At 39.9% G+C, this 21,134-nt stretch overlaps 1 protein-coding gene across 1 annotated transcript; it reads right to left on the bottom strand.

The window, feature by feature from the left end:
* Positions 1–900: 900 nt before the first annotated feature.
* Positions 901–17,861, bottom strand: LOC106070905 (PR domain zinc finger protein 14-like). The gene is made up of 10 exons (XM_056005203.1): positions 17,565–17,861; positions 16,015–16,116; positions 14,857–15,017; positions 12,469–12,609; positions 11,745–11,877; positions 10,044–10,173; positions 8,428–8,554; positions 7,708–7,818; positions 5,336–5,489; positions 901–1,399 (listed from the first exon to the last, which is right to left on the bottom strand). Exons 1-10 carry the CDS (start codon positions 17,818–17,820, stop codon positions 1,311–1,313), a joined length of 1,404 nt encoding a protein of 467 aa, XP_055861178.1. The 5' UTR covers positions 17,821–17,861; the 3' UTR covers positions 901–1,310.
* Positions 17,862–21,134: the final 3,273 nt, after the last annotated feature.

Here is a 21,134-nt window from a genome sequence, read left to right on the forward strand (position 1 = left end):
TTTGTAAATTATGGTTGAGTGTTTTATGTGTTATTGCTACTATGGTGATACGAGTTCCTTTTAATTACAAAGAATTTAATAATCATATAAAATACATAAGGCTAACATTCATACACAAGGAAATCCACTCGATGGTTTCCTGTTCTACTTGTTGACAACACGCCCCACGTGACTCCTCTCAGTCCACTAACGGGACAGTTACCCCTCTCTTGACCGTGTGTCACGGTCGGCCACGCACGTCGCATAACAACTGTGTCACAGCAGCTATTTAGTTTTTTATTCTTCTGTCCTGAAGTGTCTTAAGTCTAATGATTCTACTGACGGCGTTACTCTAATCAAATGGACCTCATTCACCAATCGTAAACAAACAACATTTAGCCACGTGATTATCTATCTCTTCTATACAAATTACGTAATACACGCAGGCTGTCACGCGTCAGTTTTTTTTCCCGTTGTTTTATCAATATTATCACGCAGCTAAATGTTGCTTGTTGATTGGTGAATGAGGTCCATTGGAATATTTGTTGTAAACACCTAAGCCCTATTTTGCATCTGTTCTAATTTATTTATGTTTTCTTGACTTGTGAGGCAGGACGAATTAGTACAAGTCCTGTCGTTAGAGAATTGAATGGGTTGCCTGAATCAGACAGGAATAAAAACAACGTAGCAGAGTTTTAAGCCCCTGATTAACATGCATGACTAGATTAACACGCGGATTTAGGATTTCATTATCTTAACTTTTCTTCTCTCTTGAGATAACGTCTATAAACAATAAGATAAGGAGATAAAACTAATCTTGAATTGTTGTGGTCGTAATTTGTGCAATTTTGAATTAAACAAAAGTCCAAAGAATTATATACTTGTTATAAAGCATGTTTAATATTTTATTTGTAAAAGATATGATTTTATACAAAGATAGTCCAATAAATCAGGGGTTCTCAACCTGTTGGTCGCGACCTCCTTGGGGGGTCGATTGACGATTTGCCAGGGGTCGCCTAAGACCATAAAAAATATGGATTTTTGTCTGTTGCTGTGTGTGTGTGGGTGAGTGGGGATATCGGAAGAGTCGGGGTTTGTATAAGGAGTCGCCGAGCTTAAAAGGTTGAGAACCACTGCTCTAAATCTTATCAGTTGCTTCATTTAATTGGCAGTAGTTCAAAAAAAATACAAATATATAGCCACCATAAAAGATACAAATATGGGGAGAATTTAATTGTCATGAAGATATACATAGCATGGCTAATGCTAGAGGATCCATAGCGACTCGAACCCAGGTCTGCTGAGTATATAGACGTGAGGCCAGTGTCAGGCTACAAGTGTGCTGCCTGTGTAGGGTCTCTGACGTCCTCCCAAGTAGATGCTGGCCTACTGCCTCCTGTATAGTGAGACATAAAGTCTTCTGTAGAAAGATATAATGCAACTACAGGTGATCAGCTATCTGAGATAATTGCTTAGACACTTTTAATAAACACATAACAAGTACACAGAATTACACAAATCAGAGATAGAGAGAGAGAGAATGAGAGAGGGAGAGAGATAGAGAGAGAAAGAGATGCAGAAAAAAGGCGTTTATATGCAGGGGCGTAACTAGGGATTTGGGGGCCCGGGGGGATTGACCTCTTTGGGGGCCCCTTGCATTTTGACATTCGACATATGACATGAGATAATGTACGCAAAAATATATAAGCCTCAAATCAAATTGGTTCAGTAAATCAGTAAACTTAACAAAAAGTAATCATCAAGACTCTTTTAATGAATAATACCGTTGTTTATTAGTTAAATAATGCACAAGTGACAACTCTCAATTGATATCGCTTCACGTCCTGCATTCTGTGCAGCTAAGACATCTATAACATCAACTACATCGATACTTTCTAGTATTTGTGACTTCACTGACATTAAAACCATGATAAGCCTTTCTTGCGTCATTGTGCTCCTGAGATACTTTTTGATGAGCTTGAGCTTTGAGAATGATCTCTCACATGACGTAATGGAAGTGGCCTGAGTTAGCGGTATTCGGAGGAGGTTGCAAAGTCTGAGCACACGTAATTCCCATATGAAGCCTGTTTCCTCAATATGTCTATTGGTGATTGTATTACTGTTTGTTGATGAAAAGTGCTCGTGCATCAATGACATCATTGAAATGGCGATTTTCCATTTATTTCATCATACAAACAGGAAAAGTAGCACAGTTTGTCACAAGCGTGTCTTCTAACAGGTGTCTTGGTTCAAGAAGAAACCCAAAGGTATCCATTTTCTTTCCAGCCTTTGGAATCTGCCCTTCATCTCCATATGAAATCTGTCCAGCACTTCTGTCGCAACACGTTTGAATTGCAGTTGTATTGACAGTCCTACATTAGAACTCAACTTCCCATCAAGTCTTTTCTTTCATATGGTTGTTTTGATTACAGGGAATCCATAGTATTCACTATCTTCTTTTGCTTTTTCGATGGATTGGGTTTTTGTCAGTTTCTCATCATTTTGCAGAAAGCATGAAAGGGTACTAATTTCTTTAGCAGCTTCCCGTATATGCAGTCCAGACTTTTGTAGTTTCTTCCGAACTATATTAATTGGGCACAGGAGCTTTGACCAGAATTCAAGATAGGCAAAAAATGTGTAATTTTCCACTGCATGAAGAAGATTCTGTGCTAATATTATATGGCATTACGTCATTGTTGGTTTTTTATGTTTTGTGCGAAAGCAAAAGGATTCAGAGTATACAAAAGTGGGAAAGATCCATATCTCGTTATGCTCGAGTGTAGAAATACTCCGATAAGTGGACTGCCGTATTCACCATCACAACTGCTGAAGAGTAGAAGACTCAGGGAATTATTCCAACTGATCACAAACTATTGAAACCATTGGTAGCTGAAAATGCAGAGACATTACTCAACGAACGACAGATGAAAAGCTAAGTAAAATACGATGCAAAAGCAAGACTACCTAAAGATTATTCTGTCGGAGAGTTCGTCTAGGTCAAACATGACAGAAAGCAGTTGTCATAAAAAAAAACATTCAGCACCCAGATCTTACATCATAAAGACAAACGATGGAAAAACATACAGAAGAAATCAACGCTTTTTACATAAGAATTTCGATGAAGACATCTCTGGTTACTATGATACCGATGAAGACAATGAACTGCAAACTGTTGGAACAAACGAAACAGACAGTTATAGACCAACGTCTAGAGAACTTGTTGTGCCAGTCAAGACAACCAGAAGTGAACGAATTGTTTAAGTTCCTAGTAGACAGGGCCGGTCTTAGGCCACTGCAGCCTATGCGGTCGCAGTGGGCCCCGCGCTTTCATAGGCCCCGCGCTAATTCTAAGTGTACATTATTAAATTAAACCATTATAACGTATAACAGGGTTTTCGCGACCTCCTGATTTTCCAGGGCCTCCAGGAAATCTCATGAAAAGGCAAAATATACGATTAGTCCTGAACTTTTTTTGAATTTATTCAAATCTCCTGAAGAATAGACGAAATTGACGTTTTGGGGTGCCAATAAATAAAAAGTGGCATTGCGAGGCTGCGAGCTTTCATTTGATAAAAATTTATTGCAAAAGACAAAAGTAGGCCGATTTTCTAATTGAAAAAATAATAATTTTGACATTATGCTTATGGATCCGTTTCGCATAGGGCCCCGCAAATGCTAGGGCCGGCCCTCCTAGTAGATATCATTATTAAGAACTTTAAAAGGAAGGGTGTGATAATAACTTCAATAGGAAGGATGTATTAATATTATATGATATTACGTCATTATTTTTTGTTTATGTTTTGTGCTAAAGCAAAAGGATAAGATCATTAGATGTAAATAAAAAAAGAAAGTTTCCATTGGATTGAGGAAAGATGAATAAAGGGGTAATAACTCGAGTGTGAAGTTTAATTCTGAAATTATAGACGCCAAACCCGAATAATGGACAATTTTAGCATTGTTAAGAATAACTTTTAGTTATACTCGATTCTGTAAATTTTGCTTCAAGGTTAATTAGTGTAGCCATATAATACTCGCCATTTAGATCTATTATTAGTAAAGGTAACAAGATACCTGGAATTCGCTGTATATCATGCAGTTTTATTCGTGGCAACAAAGTTTAAAATATATCTAACATTCCATCCTTAAAAACTGATCTGTGCGGCAAAAATATGTTGCAGAAATCTAGGTTTAGTCTTTGTGATAAATTTAATCCATAAATGTTGATTAAAGAAAGACACCCGTTGACACTATTTGTCAATCAAATATATTAATTTATGTATTTACAAATAAATTTCGGACACCCATTTGGGGGCCCCCCCTAGGTGGGGGCCCGGGGGGATTTTAAAATTCTCCCCCCCCCCATCCCCCTCCCTTAGTTACGCCACTGTTTATATGGGTAAGAACTGCACAACTACAGCCACAGCTATCTCAATACAGCATGATTTATCACCCTTTATAAAACAAAATAATTACCTCTAATTAATTATCTAATCGGTTATTTTTTAAATTGATTCATAATTTGACAATAAATAATTGTTCCGTGTTCCGTTTTTTTTTTAACCAGACAGACGGACAGACAGAGCTGATAAAAGTTTTGTAAAAACTGAGATAAAATGAGAGAGAAAATAAATAATGAATTAATTACTTATATAACTTCATTAATTCTATATATATAAAAAAAAAGAAACTAATTTTTATTTTTACTTATTGTATTTATGTTCTTGTCATTCCCTTAGATCAGGGGTTCTCAACCTGTGGGTCGCGACCCCCTTGGGGGTCGATTGACGATTTGCCAGGGGTCGCCTAAGACCATCGATAAATGGATTGTTTTTTTTTTTGTCAATTCTTTTATTGCTGTGCAAATGTGTGTGGTCGCGGAAGAGTGGGGGGTTGTAAAAAGGGGTCGCCGAGCTTAAAAGGCTGAGAACCGCTGCATTACATTTTTTTTTTCGGAACCAACAAAGAATGACCACAAAATGTTTTTGAGTGGTCTATATAGATTTTAACCAAGACCAACTTTCTTTTTTTTTTATTTTCTTTGTTTGGAAGGTTCAAATCACATTTATAACTAGGCCTATATTGTTTGTTTGTTTTACATGTTTCGGATGTTCCTTCAGCGTTGAAGATAGTTTACTTCCTAGTCCAAACCTCCCGCAGGACTACGGGGGATGGGAGCGGGCAGGGTTTGAACCCAGGACCATCGATAAATCTGAACGACAGTCCAGCGCGCAAACCGTACGACCTGCACAGCGGCTTCCAGATCAGTTAAATGCTAACTAGAGTTTACCTTCCCTTAGAGATATGTTGGGGCCGGAGACATGACCAGGCGCCAGGAAACTGTATGGTGGCTACTTACCCATGTGTGACAGCGGGTGCCTGTGCAGCTCACATTCTGGAGAGAACTCCTCGCCACAGCTGTCGCAGGGCGCCCTCTTGTCCAGGGAATGGGTACGCCTGACGTGGCTGTCGTGGGCTGCGTGACTGGCGAACGCTTTCCCGCAAAACTTGCACTGCGGGAAGAGTTTTTCAAACAGCCATTAAGACTAAGATTTATTAGAGCCTCTCAATATACACGCATTTGGGTATGGAAGAGTAAAACTGATTTATTGATGCGAATATTGGAAATGTGTTATGATTACATAGACTCTTTTTTTTTTTAACAAAACTTATATCAACTCACTCTGTATATCTGTCTGGTAAAAAGTTTGTACATGTTATTTTTCCAACACCCAATCTTGGATCAAGTGGAAATTTGATACAATTATTTCTTTTGCATTCCAAATAATAAGAATAATTTTTTTTTAAATAACTAGTTAGCTAATCAACTCATCATCATCATCATCTTTCCTTTGAGTTCCTCATGGAACATAGGGCATCAACAAAAAACACGCCACTCTCCACAGTCTCTTGCTAGTTTTTTAATGGCTTCCCAGCTCTTTCGTGTCCTCTCGGCTTCCTCTAATATACTGCGTCACCATGTTCTTTTTGGTCTTCCTCTACGTCTTGTTCCCTGGGGGTTCCACTCTAAGGCCTGCCTAGCTCTGTTGTTGGTATCTTTTCTAAGGGCGTGACCAATCCATCTCCACTTCCTCTCTAAGATCTGCACTTCTATATTTTTCTGTCCACTCATCTCCCACAGTTTGGTGTTTTCTACTTTGTCATACCAGTGTATTTTTAAGATATTTCTCAGAAAAATGTCTTGATCTTTTTACATACATCTTGATCTTTGTACATACATCTTGATCTTTTTACAATCAAACATAGGAGGATCTTATCTTATCTTATATAATACAGACGTTACTTCAAAACTGCGAAGATTGATTGGACATATGCGCCGTCATCTGGATGAGACTGGCTACTTCTAAACGAAACGAGGGTGTCGTGTGGCCAGCACAACGACCAACTGCCTTTACTTTTCCCCAATAAAATGTCAGGTACCCATTAGAGTGAGTTGGACTCAGGGGCAGCCTAAAGATCCAGAAATTAAAAAGCCAGGATTCAAACCAACCGCGCATCTTTTGAATGTCTGTTTCTCAATATTATCCTTCAGATACAAGGAACCAACAAAGGGCGGTACGTGACGTTTTGGCGCCGCCGTTTTGGCGACGCCGTTTTGGCCCCGCCGTTTTGGCGACGGGATGTTTTGGCGCGAGCCGTTTTGGCGACGGGACGTTTTGGCGCGAGATATTATTTGACGATAATTTAATAAGCACGTAGCTTTTTTTAAATGAACCCTTGAATTCCAGCGACTTAGGCAAATAACCATGGTGTCTATGTATACTTCACTTAAAGTATTTTGAGAAACATGGTACATGTATTATATTTTTACTTATTATTAGCAAGTGTTTGGTAAGTATGGCTGGAGATAACATACAGTCATTAAATAAACCAATGTTCATGTAAACAAATAATTGCATCAATTTTTGGTCTATCATCGTTTCATTTTGTTTTTAATTTTAAAGTAATATCTTAAAAAATTTTTTGAAAATAAAAGTGTGCCTCTTAAAAAACACACATACACAAGCCAAAATGTTTATTAAAGAAAATGATGTGAAAAACAAACACACATTTACATTTAGTACGTGAAAAATATGTCTTAACACAAACACTCATGCAAAACATAGATATGAATAATTCTTTTAAAAGAAATAATACAATAAACGTACATAATGTATTTCGCGCCAAAACGTCCCGTCGCCAAAACGGCGGGGCCAAAACGGCGGCGCCAAAACGTCCTGCTTCGAACAAAGGGTTGTTTCGTAAAATGCATTCAAAATTTCAACAGGTACCCAAGTCTCACACTCGCGAGTGACCTTCACCTTGAGTACCCATGTCACCTCACTTTTGGAAGGCCTCTCCCCTTCACCTTGAGTACCCGTGTCTCACACGCGCGAGTGACATTCACCTTGGGTACCCATGGCACCTCACCTTGAAAGGCCTTTCCTCTTCACCTTGAGTACCCATGTCTCGCACTCGTGAGTGACCTTCACCTTGAGTACCCGTGTCTCGCACTCGCGAGAGACCTTTCACCTTAAGTACCCATGTCACCTCACATTGAAAGACCTCTCCCCTTCACCTTGAGTACCCGCGTCTCGCACTCGCGAGTGACCTTTCACCTTGAGTACTCATGTCACCTCACCTTGAAAGACCTCTTCCCTTCATTCACCTTGAGTACCCGCGTCTCGCACTCGCGAGTGACCTTCACCTTGAGCACCCATGTTACCTCACCTTGAAAGGCCTCTCCCCTGAATGTTGACGTATGTGTGTCCTCAGTATGCTGGAGGCTGTGAAAGACTTGTTGCAGTAGACACACTTGTATGGCCGCTCTCCACTGTGGACCTGGTCAGTGAGAATACAGAGTGTAAGATAGTTATCAACATAGAGTATGATAGTCATGAACATATACGCTGAGCTTGCAGAGGGAGTCAGACCCAGGGGCCGCCCAAGACTAACCCACAGAGATGTCTGCAGGCGAGACATGAGAGTCACGGGCATTGACCAAAGTATGTGGGAGGAGATAGCCCAAGACCGGGCAGCATGGAGACGTGCTGGTATGAATCTCGCCGTGAGCAGAAGAAACGAAGCTGTATCAGCCAAGAGAAAGAAAAAGAAAGCAGCCCTGTCAGCTAGCCCTAGGATAGATGCATATACATGCACGAACTGTGGCAAACTCTGGCGCTACATAATTGGCTTGATAAGCCACTCCAGATTCTGCCCCGTCTCAGGACAAAACCAAAGACAGTGACTCATCTGGGCGCATCCATTGTCTTCCGAGACAGAAGAAGCCATAATAATATATTTATGTGTAGAAGAGATACATGCTCGTCAAGATAAAAATATTAATGATGTCACAATCTTGAGATTTATTTTTGGTTTCGGGCCGCGAATGGCGTCATCAAAAATTGTGGTCTACTGCTCTAATCTCTAAGTAGCAACTAACTGGCTTACCCGCATGTGCTTGTTCAGGCTGGAGGACTGGCTAAAACTTTTGTCACACACGAGACATTTGTGAGGGCGGTGCTTCTCGTGGACATGTAGCACGTGGATACGAAGTCTGTCTTTCTTTTCAAATGACCTGTAGCAACAGAAGATTTGGTGAACATTCAACTAACAAGCTACCAATCAAAAACATACGCTAGGTGCAATAGAATCGGGTGACTTTGGACTTATGAAAATATTACAACCGCTGATAGCTATTACCTACGGGATGTCATAATTTTAGAACAATGTAAGCCAATACTTGCGAAAGAATACAGCAATAGGACATTTCTCTCTCCTGATTGAGGACATAATTTTAGAACATTGGTAGCCAATACATGCTAAAGAATACAGCAATAGGACATTTCTCTCTCCTGATTGAGGACATAATTTTAGAACATTGGTAGCCAATACTTGTTAAAGAATACAGCAATAGGACATTTCTCTCTCCTGATTGAGGATATAATTTTAGAACATTGATAGCCAATACTTGTTAAAGAATACAGCAATAGGACATTTCTCTCTCCTGATTGAGGATATAATTTTAGAACATTGGTAGCCAATACATGCTAAAGAATACAGCAATAGGACATTTCTCTCTCCTGATTGAGGACATAATTTTAGAACATTGATAGCCAATACTTGTTAAAGAATACAGCAATAGGACATTTCTCTCTCCTGATTGAGGATATAATTTTAGAACATTGATAGCCAATACATGCTAAAGAATACAGCAATAGGACATTTCTCTCTCCTGATTGAGGATATAATTTTAGAACATTGGTAGCCAATACATGCTAAAGAATACAGCAATAGGACATTTCTCTCTCCTGATTGAGGACATAGTTTTAGAACATTGGTAGCCAATGCTTGCTTAAGGATAGGGCAGTAGGACAATGGTAGCTATTAACTGCTGGAGGACATTGGTAACACACTTCTCTCTCCTCTCCCTGTTATGGTCCTCATTGGTCACGGCGGTATCTACATCCATGTAGTATCCACAGTGGCGTAGCTAGGGTCGGGGAGGAGGGAGAGAATTTGAATATCCCCCCTGGGCCCCTACTTGAGGGGGGGCGCTAAATATTCTTTTTACATTATAAATTTAATATTACGCAAAATGCAGGTGCCCCCAAAGAGGTCCAGCCCCGGGCCCCCCAAAACGATAGAAAATTCCTAGCTACGCCCCTGAGTATCCATCAAGACCTAGGTCTGCCAGTTAGCTCTAAGTTTATAAAGTTTCAATGCTACAGAACATGCTCCTCTCTCATAATGTTATTTTAAAGAGATAAATCACACTTAATCCTAATACTTATTTTAACGACCCCCGAAAGGGAGAAAAGCAGCTATCACTTTTTTTGTGTGATCTGTCACTTTTGAATGTCAAAAACTAAAAGAGTTATTGAAAATAATATTTAATTGTTTTGCAACCTGTCAGATTTTGTGTAAAGGCTTTTTTATCTTTTGACACCATTTGTAATACTTTAAAACTTATACATAATGCACTTATAACAGTACCAAATCACTATTAAAAGAAGATATTTTATTGTGTCACAAATTTATAAACAAATGTAGTAAAATGAACTGACCTACTACACAGCTGACACGGGTACTTCCGGTCACCCTGGTCAACACACTTGGTGTACTTGAGATGCTTATCCTTGTAGTACTTGTAGGTGAACACCTTACCGCAGTGCTCGCACTGGTAGCCAGTACCTGCTAGAGGACAGAGGGATAAGATAGGACATAGGTAGCACGCTTCTATTCGAGGACATAGGTAGCACGCTTCTATTTGAGGACATAGGTAGCACGTTTCTATTCGAGGACATAGGTAGCACGCTTCTATTCGAGGACATAGGTAGCACGCTTCTATTCGAGGACATAGGTATCACGCTTCTATTCGAGGACATGGGTAGCACGCTTCTATTCGAGGACATAGGTAGCACGCTTCTATTCGAGGACATAGGTAGCACGCTTCTATTCGAGGACATAGGTAGCACGCTTCTATTCGAGGACATAGGTAGCACGCTTCTATTCGAGGACATAGGTAGCACGTTTCTATTCGAGGACATAGGTAGCACGCTTCTATTCGAGGACATAGGTAGCACGCTTCTATTCGAGGACATAGGTAGCACGCTTCTATTCGAGGACATAGGTAGCACGCTTCTATTCGAGGACATGGGTAACACGCTTCTATTCGAGGACATGCGTAACACGCTTCTATTCGAGGACATGCGTAACACGCTTCTATTCGAGGACATGCGTAAGGGATAAGATAGGACATAGGTAGCACGCTTCTATTCGAGGACATAGGTAGCACGCTTCTATTCGAGGACATAGGTAGCACGTTTCTATTCGAGGACATAGGTAGCACGCTTCTATTCGAGGACATAGGTAGCACGCTTCTATTCGAGGACATAGGTAGCACGCTTCTATTCGAGGACATAGGTAGCACGCTTCTATTCGAGGACATGGGTAACACGCTTCTATTCGAGGACATGCGTAACACGCTTCTATTCGAGGACATGCGTAACACGCTTCTATTCGAGGACATAATAGTTGCGCGTTGTAGGGAATTAGTTGCAAGTCTCTATGAAATGACATAAAAGTTACACATGGTAGCAGAGGCGACCCAAGCAGTGCGAGGGGCCATGGGCGTGTGTCAGATTAGGGCCACGAATGTTTGTACGATGGGCTGAAGGGGACACAATGTTCTCTTTATACAGTGGCGTAGCAAGGGTGGGGGGAGGAGGGGAGGAATTTGAAAATCCTCCCGGGCCCTCACCCGAGGTGGGCCCCCAAATGAGTGTTAAATTAAATATTAAATACTATGCAAAATGCAGGGGCCCCCAAAGAGGTCACGCCCCCTGGGCCCCCATATGATGGCAAATTTCTAGCTACGCCACGGTCTTTATAGCTGCCCCCCCCCCCTAAAGACGCGGGTCACGTGCGGTTGCCTGCCTCTGATCGTAGGGGGATCAAATTTGTATACAGCATCTGCTGGTGGACAACAAGACAGTTGGGGACATTTTTACTGCCCAAAAACATAATGGTCAGACGTTTTCGGACTTCAGGGATGCTCAAACTAGGATTCGCGGGGCACATCAAACCGCTATGCGGTGTTATCCGAACCCTAGAAATTTATGATCACAGAATTTTAAAGTATTGAATCAGTCTTTTATAATTTTTTTTTTAATTTTTTTTAAGGGTTGTGCCTTTGGCACATATTTCTTTTTTTACGCTACTAAAACAAACAAGTTTCTAATATTTTGTATATATCTAATATTTACCATCAGTTTCGGCCACTTCCGCATCAGGTTTGACCTCCTGACCTTGCAAACATAGAGGGATTCCCATAAACTGTTCGTAGGACTCCGTATACCAAACCAGTAGCTCTGTCCCAGGCGTTACGTCACAGCATGTCTAAGAAAGACGCACAATAATGTAAATTTAATTGTCCGTTACCTAATTTTTTTTTCTTTTGCTATTTAAAATAAATCATTCGTAGGGCTACAATAAAATTATTTCAAATCTGCAAATAAATAAACTAATATTTTTAGCAATTATAAACTTGAAGTTTGTACATTAAAGTATTCTAGGCAAATTAATGGGCGTTAAGTGCCATGGTCAATTATTCATGAGAGATGTTGGGTCACCCACTGCTAACTCTATAACATTCTGACACTACACTTCAAGGACTTTGTTACTTTCTAGCCCTTCACTCATATAAAAGGTGACCAGAACGAGCGGTGAAAAAGTGGCGGCCATTAGAATAACCATTAAAACAGCCGCTCCAAGCTCCTTGACTAAGGGATCCCCTTGATAAGGAGATTATATATCACCTTCTGACCATTATACAAATATGCGTGTCCTTAACGTGACACTGGCCCATGGGACCACGTTACAAAAATAACCTACATGACTACTCATCAGTATCAACAAAATATAAAGGTGACATCTCCAAATGACATACGATATTGAATTTGAAGCAAACAAGACTTAAATATATCCAACCTCGTAGTAAATATAGTCGCCATCTTGGATCGCTACCAGATTTTGTTCCTGCAACGTGCGCGCGCAGTTCACGTACGACATCCAGTTACCTGCACTTCCTCTTCCGTCCAAAAAGTGGCTCAGACGGCCATCTTTAAAAATCTGGGAGAAAGTGTGTGGTTTATAACTATATTACGTACATTTTAATTCTAATATGTTTATAAATAGCAAAGAGATGACCGAATCGATATTTTGCAGACTAAAATGGCTTTGAAAATGAAAGAAATAAGTTTGTATAGGTCAGAGTCTTAACGAAATATTTTAATGAAAAATTTGTTTTAGTGCGTATGTGCATTTTACATGAAAGAGAAGAACCTGTTACTTAAATAATATTTATATAAGTTATATAATAGGTATGTAATTTGTTGTTTAAAAAAACCACATTAATTCAAAGTAGCTGAAAAAAGGGCAAGTTCTAACCAATGTAAGAACCACGGACCTTTGACTGCCACTCAACCTCACCTAGCAGCTTTACAAGACCAGGTGGACACCGCGCAAGACTGATACTCGCTACTATTTATGTACATTTGCACACTAATGCGACCATTCAACATCGTAGGCGTGGCGTAACAAATACAAGCTTATAATATGCTTGCGCTGAAAAACACGTGACATGCTGATAAAATGTTTGTAAAATGTTTTACATGTTTCGGATGTTCCTTCAGAGTTGAAGATAATTACTTCCTAGTCTAAACCTGCCGCAGGACGACGGGGGATGGGAGCGGGCAGGGTTTGAACCCTGGACCATCGATAAATCTGAACGACAGTCCAGCGCGCAAACCGCACGACCCGGAAGTAGTAGTATTGCACATCCGGCACAGGTCAAAGAGATTCTGCAGTGTTAACGTGACCTCAACTGGCCAATCATGGGTCAAGCGGTCACTCTATTGATGGCCGCCTGGCCGTGTAGTATCTCACTGGACTGTCTTCTCCTTGGTGGAGGGTTCCAACCTTGCCCATCGACATCCGCTGTCGTCCTACCGGGGACTTGGGTTAAGAAGTAATAGTTTTCAATTCTGATTAAGCATCCGAAACTCTTAAAGGGAAACTCCGATAGTTTTTCAAATTTGAGTTATTGATATATTTAAATTCTGCGTAAAAAGTTGTAATAGTAAACATTATATCATTTTTTATTTAAATGCTTAGAAAATTGTATATTGAATAAATTAGTCAGTAAATTCTTGACATCTAAAAAAAAACGAGATTCCTTGAGATTTTGTTTTAAGTTATTTCATGCGTCACTTCCCTAAACAATACTGAAAGAGAAACTTGATCTAACCAATCGTATCGCTTCATTCTTACAGTAGCTATGAGGCTGTTAGGCTTAGTGACGGCCTAGTCCAGAGCTATGATACAGTTATATATATAAACATGTATAGATAGATCCAAAAGCATTAGGATAACCAACTCGAGAAAAAAAGTAACATTTTCATCTAAGCCCCTCCCTATCCCAAGAAGTAAATAGATAGTGTGTCTGACTGATTCGAACAAACTGGTCAGTGTAAGGCTAGTCGAGACTACGTGTAGTCGGTCATGACAAGACAACCAAGCGATAGTGTTTGTTGTGTGTTGAGTGGTCAGGCGAGAAGATACACACTGCCGTGGTTAGTCAAGCATGTCAATCTACTTTTAATACGCATTTTTTTTCTTTGCTTACAAGATCCTAGATCTAACTGCATAGACCTAGATCTATTTCTTTTACGAGAATGTAAACTTTGCTGTATGGTCTCCCGTTATACAATAAGTCAATAGATTTAAACACCTTTGTGACGTCACATAGAAACCCGGTGAAAGTCTGACTGTTTTGGATGCGCAGGAAAATTACGTCGGAAAAACATCAAATACTAAGTTATTATTGCAAATAAAAAAAAAAGAATGATATATTCATTATCTGTAAATAAAAACACAAATTATATCAAAAATTGTCAAAACCATCGGAGTTTCTCTTTAAGATCTTTTTTTTTTTTTTTTTGGGGGGGGGAGGGGAGGGGTGTGAAGAGAAACCCCTTCACCTGGTCTTGTATTGTTACTGAGGAACCTACGCTCCTTCTTCCCTAGCGTTATTAGAGCATGGAATGGGTTGCCTGAGCCAGCCAGGAAAACCAGTGACTTGGCAGAATTTCAGTCATTGGCTAATATGCATGACTAAATGCATGACGCGTAGGACGTAATCATCTTCTTGTCTGAAGTAACGTCTGTATCATATAAGATGAGGTTGAGTCGAGTGCTGGGATACCGTGCTGTATCTGTTGGTCAGGAGTTGTCTTTATTCCGCCACATATTTTACAAAATTTTTCTTTCTTAAAACAAAAAAAAAACAAAAGCCAGTTAACCTTGACCCACTTATACCTCCCACATGTAAGCATTGTCGTCAAACGTTTTCATCTCGCTCGGGTTGACCACTCGGCCTTTAAAAGGACCGAACCTGGAACCTTTTGGGATGACGTGGCGCCCACAGAACACTGCATAGTGGACAACGCCTCCGAAGCTTGTCTGGGCGAGAATCAAACCTAAGTGATACACAAATGAATAGGTGCTCTGCAACAAATGTTACACTAAGAAGAAAATACTTCAAATGATTGGTATTGAATTGTTAGGAACTTTTTTTTTTTTTGTTCTTCAGCATAAAATATTCAATATAAGCCAAACCAAAATAGAAACAAAATATAATAATATTAATAATATTGATACATTTTGGTTAACAATGCCGCAACACATAGCACAGCAAAGATTCGTTATGGGACAGATTGAAGGATTCAACACTGACCTGCAACATTATAACCTGCAGGCAGCAATGAAGAATAGCTCGTTGCTACGTCGTACAGACCTGCGAAGTGGCAACGAGCTATGGGTCCAAACTGCCCACAGGTTCTGACGTTGCAAGTAATGAGGTTTTATTTTTTTTTATATAAATATGCTCTACTTTTTATAACTTTATTTTTATTCCATTATCGTTGTTTCAATTTCATTTTTTTTACAAAGCTTATATTAACTCACACTGTCTGTCTGTCTGTCTGTCTGGGTGAATTCCTACTTCCCGTTTTCGGATCAAATTAAAATTTTGCATAATTATTCATAGTCGATGACAATACACGAATCAATAGAAATGAACTAATTAATAAATCAATTAGTGGTAATTAATTAATTTTTCTATTGAAAAAGTGGAAATAATCATAGTACTATTTGAGATACCTAGTGTGACGACTTCCTAATTTTAATGAACCACAGAACAAGGAAGTAACCAACTCGACTAGCTATCTTCTCTATGAATACAGCACTTTATTTCCTCTCTAGTTTCTACCTCACAACCTACACCCACAGGCCTAGCCGCTCAACTGGCTTCTGCATTCCTGACCTCTCGCTACCCCACTAGGCTGACCCATTCAACCGCTGGACAGGTACAGAACAAGGGCGTAACTTAAGGGTGACACCCATGCTCCACGACATATACACACACATACACAAAGATCCTTTCACAACATCTAGATCTATATAAATATCACTCACCAGAGGGCAAGTCGTGGACAGGAGGAGTGGCCTTGCTTGACCGCCAGCCTGCACCTGCTATTAGTGGCACCATTTCTCCAGTCAATGGCGAGATGATGGTATCTGTGGAGGACCAGCAGACAACATTATTGACCGATAACATTATTGACAGACAACATTATTGACCGATAACATTATTGGCAGACAACATTATTGACCGATAACATTATTGACAGACAACATTATTGACCGATAACATTATTGACAGACAACATTATTGACGACAACATTAGGAATTAGATCTACATTGAGGCTTCCATAGTACAACACCAAATCTTTCTATAATTAGAGCTACATTGAGGCTTCCATGGTACAAGACCAAATCTTTCTATAATTAGAGCTACATTGAGGCTTCCATGGTACAAGACCAAATCTTTCTATAATTAGAGCTACATTGAGGATTCCATGGTACAAGACCAAATCTTTCTATAATTAGAGCTACATTGAGGCTTCCATAGTACAACACCAAATCTTTCTATAATTAGAGCTACATTGAGACTACAATTGCCACAGACAAAAGCCGAGGATACCATCGCCCGTGGGCTAAACGGGCCGCTACGGTGAAAACTTCTGTTATGTGGAAGCAGAAAGTCTATAAACGGGAGCGAAAACCTGGTCTCCTATCAGGTCACTACGGGAGTCTGGAATGCAACGCATGTATTGCAACGGTACTTGAACCCCAGGGGGCGGGAATTATCTTATCTTATAAAACACAGACGTTACTTCAAAAAAAGATCATTACATCCTACACGTGTTTCTGGGTCAATCTAGTCATGCATGTAAACCAATAACTGAATTAAACAAAGACTCCGATAAACCAGACCAAAACATCCGCCTAGCCTTTCCGGAAGTACCTTGTACTGATAAATAGCACGATCCATTTGTAGTAATGGACACTGTCATTGGACCTCATTCACCAATCGTAAACAAACAACATTTTCTCTATATCTTCTATAAATTACGCAATCTATGAAGGCTGTCACGTGATACGTAATTTTCATTGTTTTATCAATATTATCACGTGGCTAAATGTTGTTTTGTTTACGATTGGTGAATGAGGTCCATTATTGAACTTCAGACAAATCTAAGGGTTTATATCTCTTGGACCATTCCTATCTGGGGAATGAAATCATTCTTAAAGGTTTAAAAGATTATTGATCGCCTTGCTGCTCCGATTACCAGAAATGTACTTTTACGTAGATATACAATAGCTTCCAGGATTCGATTTACATTTTAGACCTACTACACCAGCGGTTCTCAACCTTTTTTGCTCGGCGACCCCTTATTATAATCCCCCACTCTGCCGCGACCCCCACCCACACAGCAATAGAAGAATAGACAATAACAATCCATATTTTCGATGTTCTTAGGCGACCCCTGGCAGATCGTTAATCGACCCCCAACTGGGGTCGCGACCCACAGGTTGAGAATCCCTGTACTACACTGTAACTACAGCGACGAAACGGTTGTCTGAGTTGGCCCTAGATCGATACCTATGCATTGATTCTTACCATTTAAATGCTGGCTTATCCGAATACCACTAAACGAGTATGACCTTCTCTTGCTGCTTTCTGGGGATGCAGACGACAGCCATGAAGTGCTTCCGTAAAGGCAGAGGTCAAGGTCGGACAGGCTGAAGAACAGCGTCTGCGGTATCGGTCCCCTAGGCAACGCCGGCATCATCATCTGATTGGTCGTCATTTCCGGCAGTCGCGGTAAGAAGAATGGAAACCTCATGTTTGGTATGATGGGTGTCACGTGATTCATAAGCTGAGATCCGTTGCTGCAAGCGGTCTCACAGTGTGAACCTAAAGGACTAATTGAAATAGTAGAATGTTGAACTATTGATACAATATGAGTGAGAATAGTCACATTTATGTTAATAGTTGTACAGCGATGTTCAGTAAGTTATTGTTAAATAGCAGTGGAGATTTTCATCTGAGGCCTTTTCTTGTATTTTCGATGAGGATAATATAGCAAGAGTTGATAAGTGCTTTAACTCATTCTCTCCGTAATTATTTTCCACGTTATGATAGAATTGTTCATTTTTTGCATTTGTGCATTCTACCCAGTTATGATTAAAGCATTACTTGGGAAGCGTGGTCGAGAGACCAAGTGCGCTTGAACTTGGCTAGGCTTGGCTACCTAGAAGGGGGCTCGAGGCTCGACACCCGACTCGGGCAGAGTTGTGTTTACTGAGCGCCTAAAGGCAGCACGGATAACCAACTCCTAGATACCCACTCCCCCCCCCCCCCCACACACCACTGGTCCACAAATGAGATTGGACCAAAGGCGCTCTGAGCATGCTATAAGCATGAAAGTAGCGCTATATAAAAGCTATTATATTATATTATTACTTTTTGGTATAGAAGTATAGGAGAATGCATGCTCTTTTTATGCAACACAAGTTTAAGTTTATAAAACCAGGAGTAAAATGTAATTTAATGGGGCTAAATTTACGATGGTATCGTTAATTAGGAGAGAAATAGTTGAATTTAAATACCTTTCTATTTACGCCAGTGTCATGGAACCAAATAGGTCCCAACCTGTACTACGCCCTCGAAATCATTTGTTTGCGTATCACTTCTGAGCTTTTTCGATTGCGGAACAAAATAATTGATTTCGAGGGCGTAGTACAGGCTGGGTCCATGACACTGGCGCAAATAGAAAGGTATTTGCATTCAACAAGGGTTGAATCCAGGTGAAGGCTGGGATTTTTAATTTCGAGATCTTGGAGTCCACCCAGCTCTGATGGGTACCTGACATTAGGTGGGGAAAGTAAAGGCGGTTGGTCGTTGTGCTGGCCACAAGACACCCTCGTTAACCGTGGGCCACAGAAACTGATGACCTTTTACATCCTCTGCCCTATAGATCGCAAGGTCTGAAAGGGAGAACTTTACTTATAAAGTTTATAAGAAGAGTTAATAAGAAGATGGAGAGAGCTAAAAACTCCGGCGCCAAAAGCTTTCATGAGCTTCAAAAACTTCCATCGCTTTTCGACTAAAACATTTTTTTATGGTAGTAAGAATAGTACTAGTCAAAAAGACGTTTAGATTGGCCGAGAGTCATCTGTTTTCTTTGCATCCGAGATTGGGCGTGGGAGAAATAACGTGTTCAATGTTTTTACCAGAGTGAGTTAATATAAGTTTGGCAAAAGTAATACTACAGAAGGAGGCAGCACTGACCTATATTCTACCAGTGTGTGAAAGAAAATTCGAAGTATATAAAGTGTATTCACACCTGTAATGGACGTGATTGTCTTGCAATCATCTTCTTGTTAAGTCAATTTTTTTATTATTATTTTTTTTTATAATTATTATAATTTTTTTTTTTTTATAATTTTTATATTTTTTTAAAATAATTTTTTTTATTTTATTTTTTAATATTTTTTTTACATTTTTAAATATTTTTTTTACATTTTTTAAATATTGTTTTTTACATTTTTTTTTACAAATAATTGTATTCTTTTACTGTGCGTTATATATCTTCAGTTAGGGACCCAACGTCTCTTACTTGAACAATTTCAGTTTTAAAACTGGTAATAATGTCATTGTCATTTTCTTTGGCTGAAAATCAATCATCAGTTTTCGTACTTTGTCAGGAAGTCTCACCCCACTTGTCTCACCCCACTTGGGAGGAATTCGCGACCCTAGGGGATGCATCTGACGCTTTGAGAAGTGCTGAGTTAGTGGATAACTGCCATTACGATGGTCCAGATTTCGAATCCTGCCCGCTTCTATTTCCTGTCGCTCCACAGGAGTTTGGCTAAGAAGTAAAAATCTTCATTTGCAATGAAATATCCGAAACTTGTAAAACATTTCAAAACAGGCCATGATAAACCATTGTCACTTATGTATGCCTATCTAACACCAGCAGCTATATCCATTTGAAACATAAAATATTTATGCAATAAAATAACAAAAGTATTTAAACCGTGTAATTTTGCTAGTAATTAAGATAGTTATGTTTGACATCGCTGCATAAATTTTCGCCATTAACTGTGAAGTGTATCGCGAACTATTTTGTTCTCGCGTCAGGATTTGTCCCGCTAAACCTAGTTACCCCCCCCCCCCCCACACACACACACACAAAACACGAACGGTCGCAATATGAGCAATTAATGAAACGAGCCGAGGATTAGCAGACGAGATCGCGTATAAAGCGTGCCGTCACGGTCATGCGCAGCGAGGGCTAGATGAGACTCCTCGCTGTGACGATGACATTAATGCAATGGTTCTTAAACATGTGATGGGACAGGGCCTCAGACAGGGCCTCCGACTCAAAGCACATTAAAAATACCAAGTTTTGTCTATAAACTCCAAAGATGTAAAAGTATACAGTCTACGCTAGTCAATTTACGTTTTGAGTTTTAGCTTTAAAACTAAAACATTATTATTATTATTATTATTATTATTATAGCTTTTATATAGCGCTACTTTCATGCTTATAGCATGCTCAGAGCGCTTTTGGTCCAATCTCATTTGTGGACCAGTGGGGGGGAGGGGGTATCTAGGAGTTGGTCTTCCGTGCTGCCTTTAGGCGCTCAGTAAACACAACTCTGCCCGAGTCGGGTGTCGAAACCTCGAGCCCCCTTCTAGGTAGCCAAGCCAAGCCAAGTTCAAGCCAAGCTCAAAATTGTAATAGATTCTAAATCCATGTTTAATTTTTTCCTTTTTTTTCACACTATTCTTTTCATTTAACTCTTTCTCTCCGAACCGACGATACCAACGTTGATTCCACCAGCATGTGGTAAATAATTACGGAGAGAAAGAGTTAAAAGTTTAACATTATTACCCTAGAATGTAACCATTATTCTAAAATAGTTTTCACGTTTACATTCTAGTATTAAAACATTATTGTAGAAGTAAAGTAGCCCTTTCAGACCTTGCGATCTACGGTGCTGGTGATTTAAAGGTCATCCTTTTCTATGTGAAAAAGGGGGGGGGGGCGAGTGGTTAAGCACTTGGCTTTTCAACCGATGTACTTCGGGCTCGTATCCCGGTGAAGACTGGACTTTTGAATTTCGGGATTTTTTAGGGCACCTCTGAGTCCACCCAACCGTATTAGGTACCTGATATTAG

Source organism: Biomphalaria glabrata, chromosome 12 (genome assembly GCF_947242115.1).
Source record: "Biomphalaria glabrata chromosome 12, xgBioGlab47.1, whole genome shotgun sequence".
In the NCBI taxonomy this organism is placed as follows: domain Eukaryota; kingdom Metazoa; phylum Mollusca; class Gastropoda; family Planorbidae; genus Biomphalaria; species Biomphalaria glabrata.

What these genes read in the sequence shown, in the direction of transcription:
- LOC106070905 (XM_056005203.1), bottom strand. Translation starts at nt 17,820, where the DNA reads ATGAATCACGTGACACCCATCATACCAAACATGAGGTTTCCATTCTTC. An exon ending in TGTCCACGACTTGCCCTCTG is followed by an intron (nt 15,018 to 16,014) that starts GTGAGTGATATT and finishes TGTATCACTTAG; the next exon opens with GTTTGATTCTCGCCCAGACA. An exon ending in GCACCCGCTGTCACACATGG is followed by an intron (nt 1,400 to 5,335) that starts GTAAGTAGCCAC and finishes ATCTTTCTACAG; the next exon opens with AAGACTTTATGTCTCACTAT.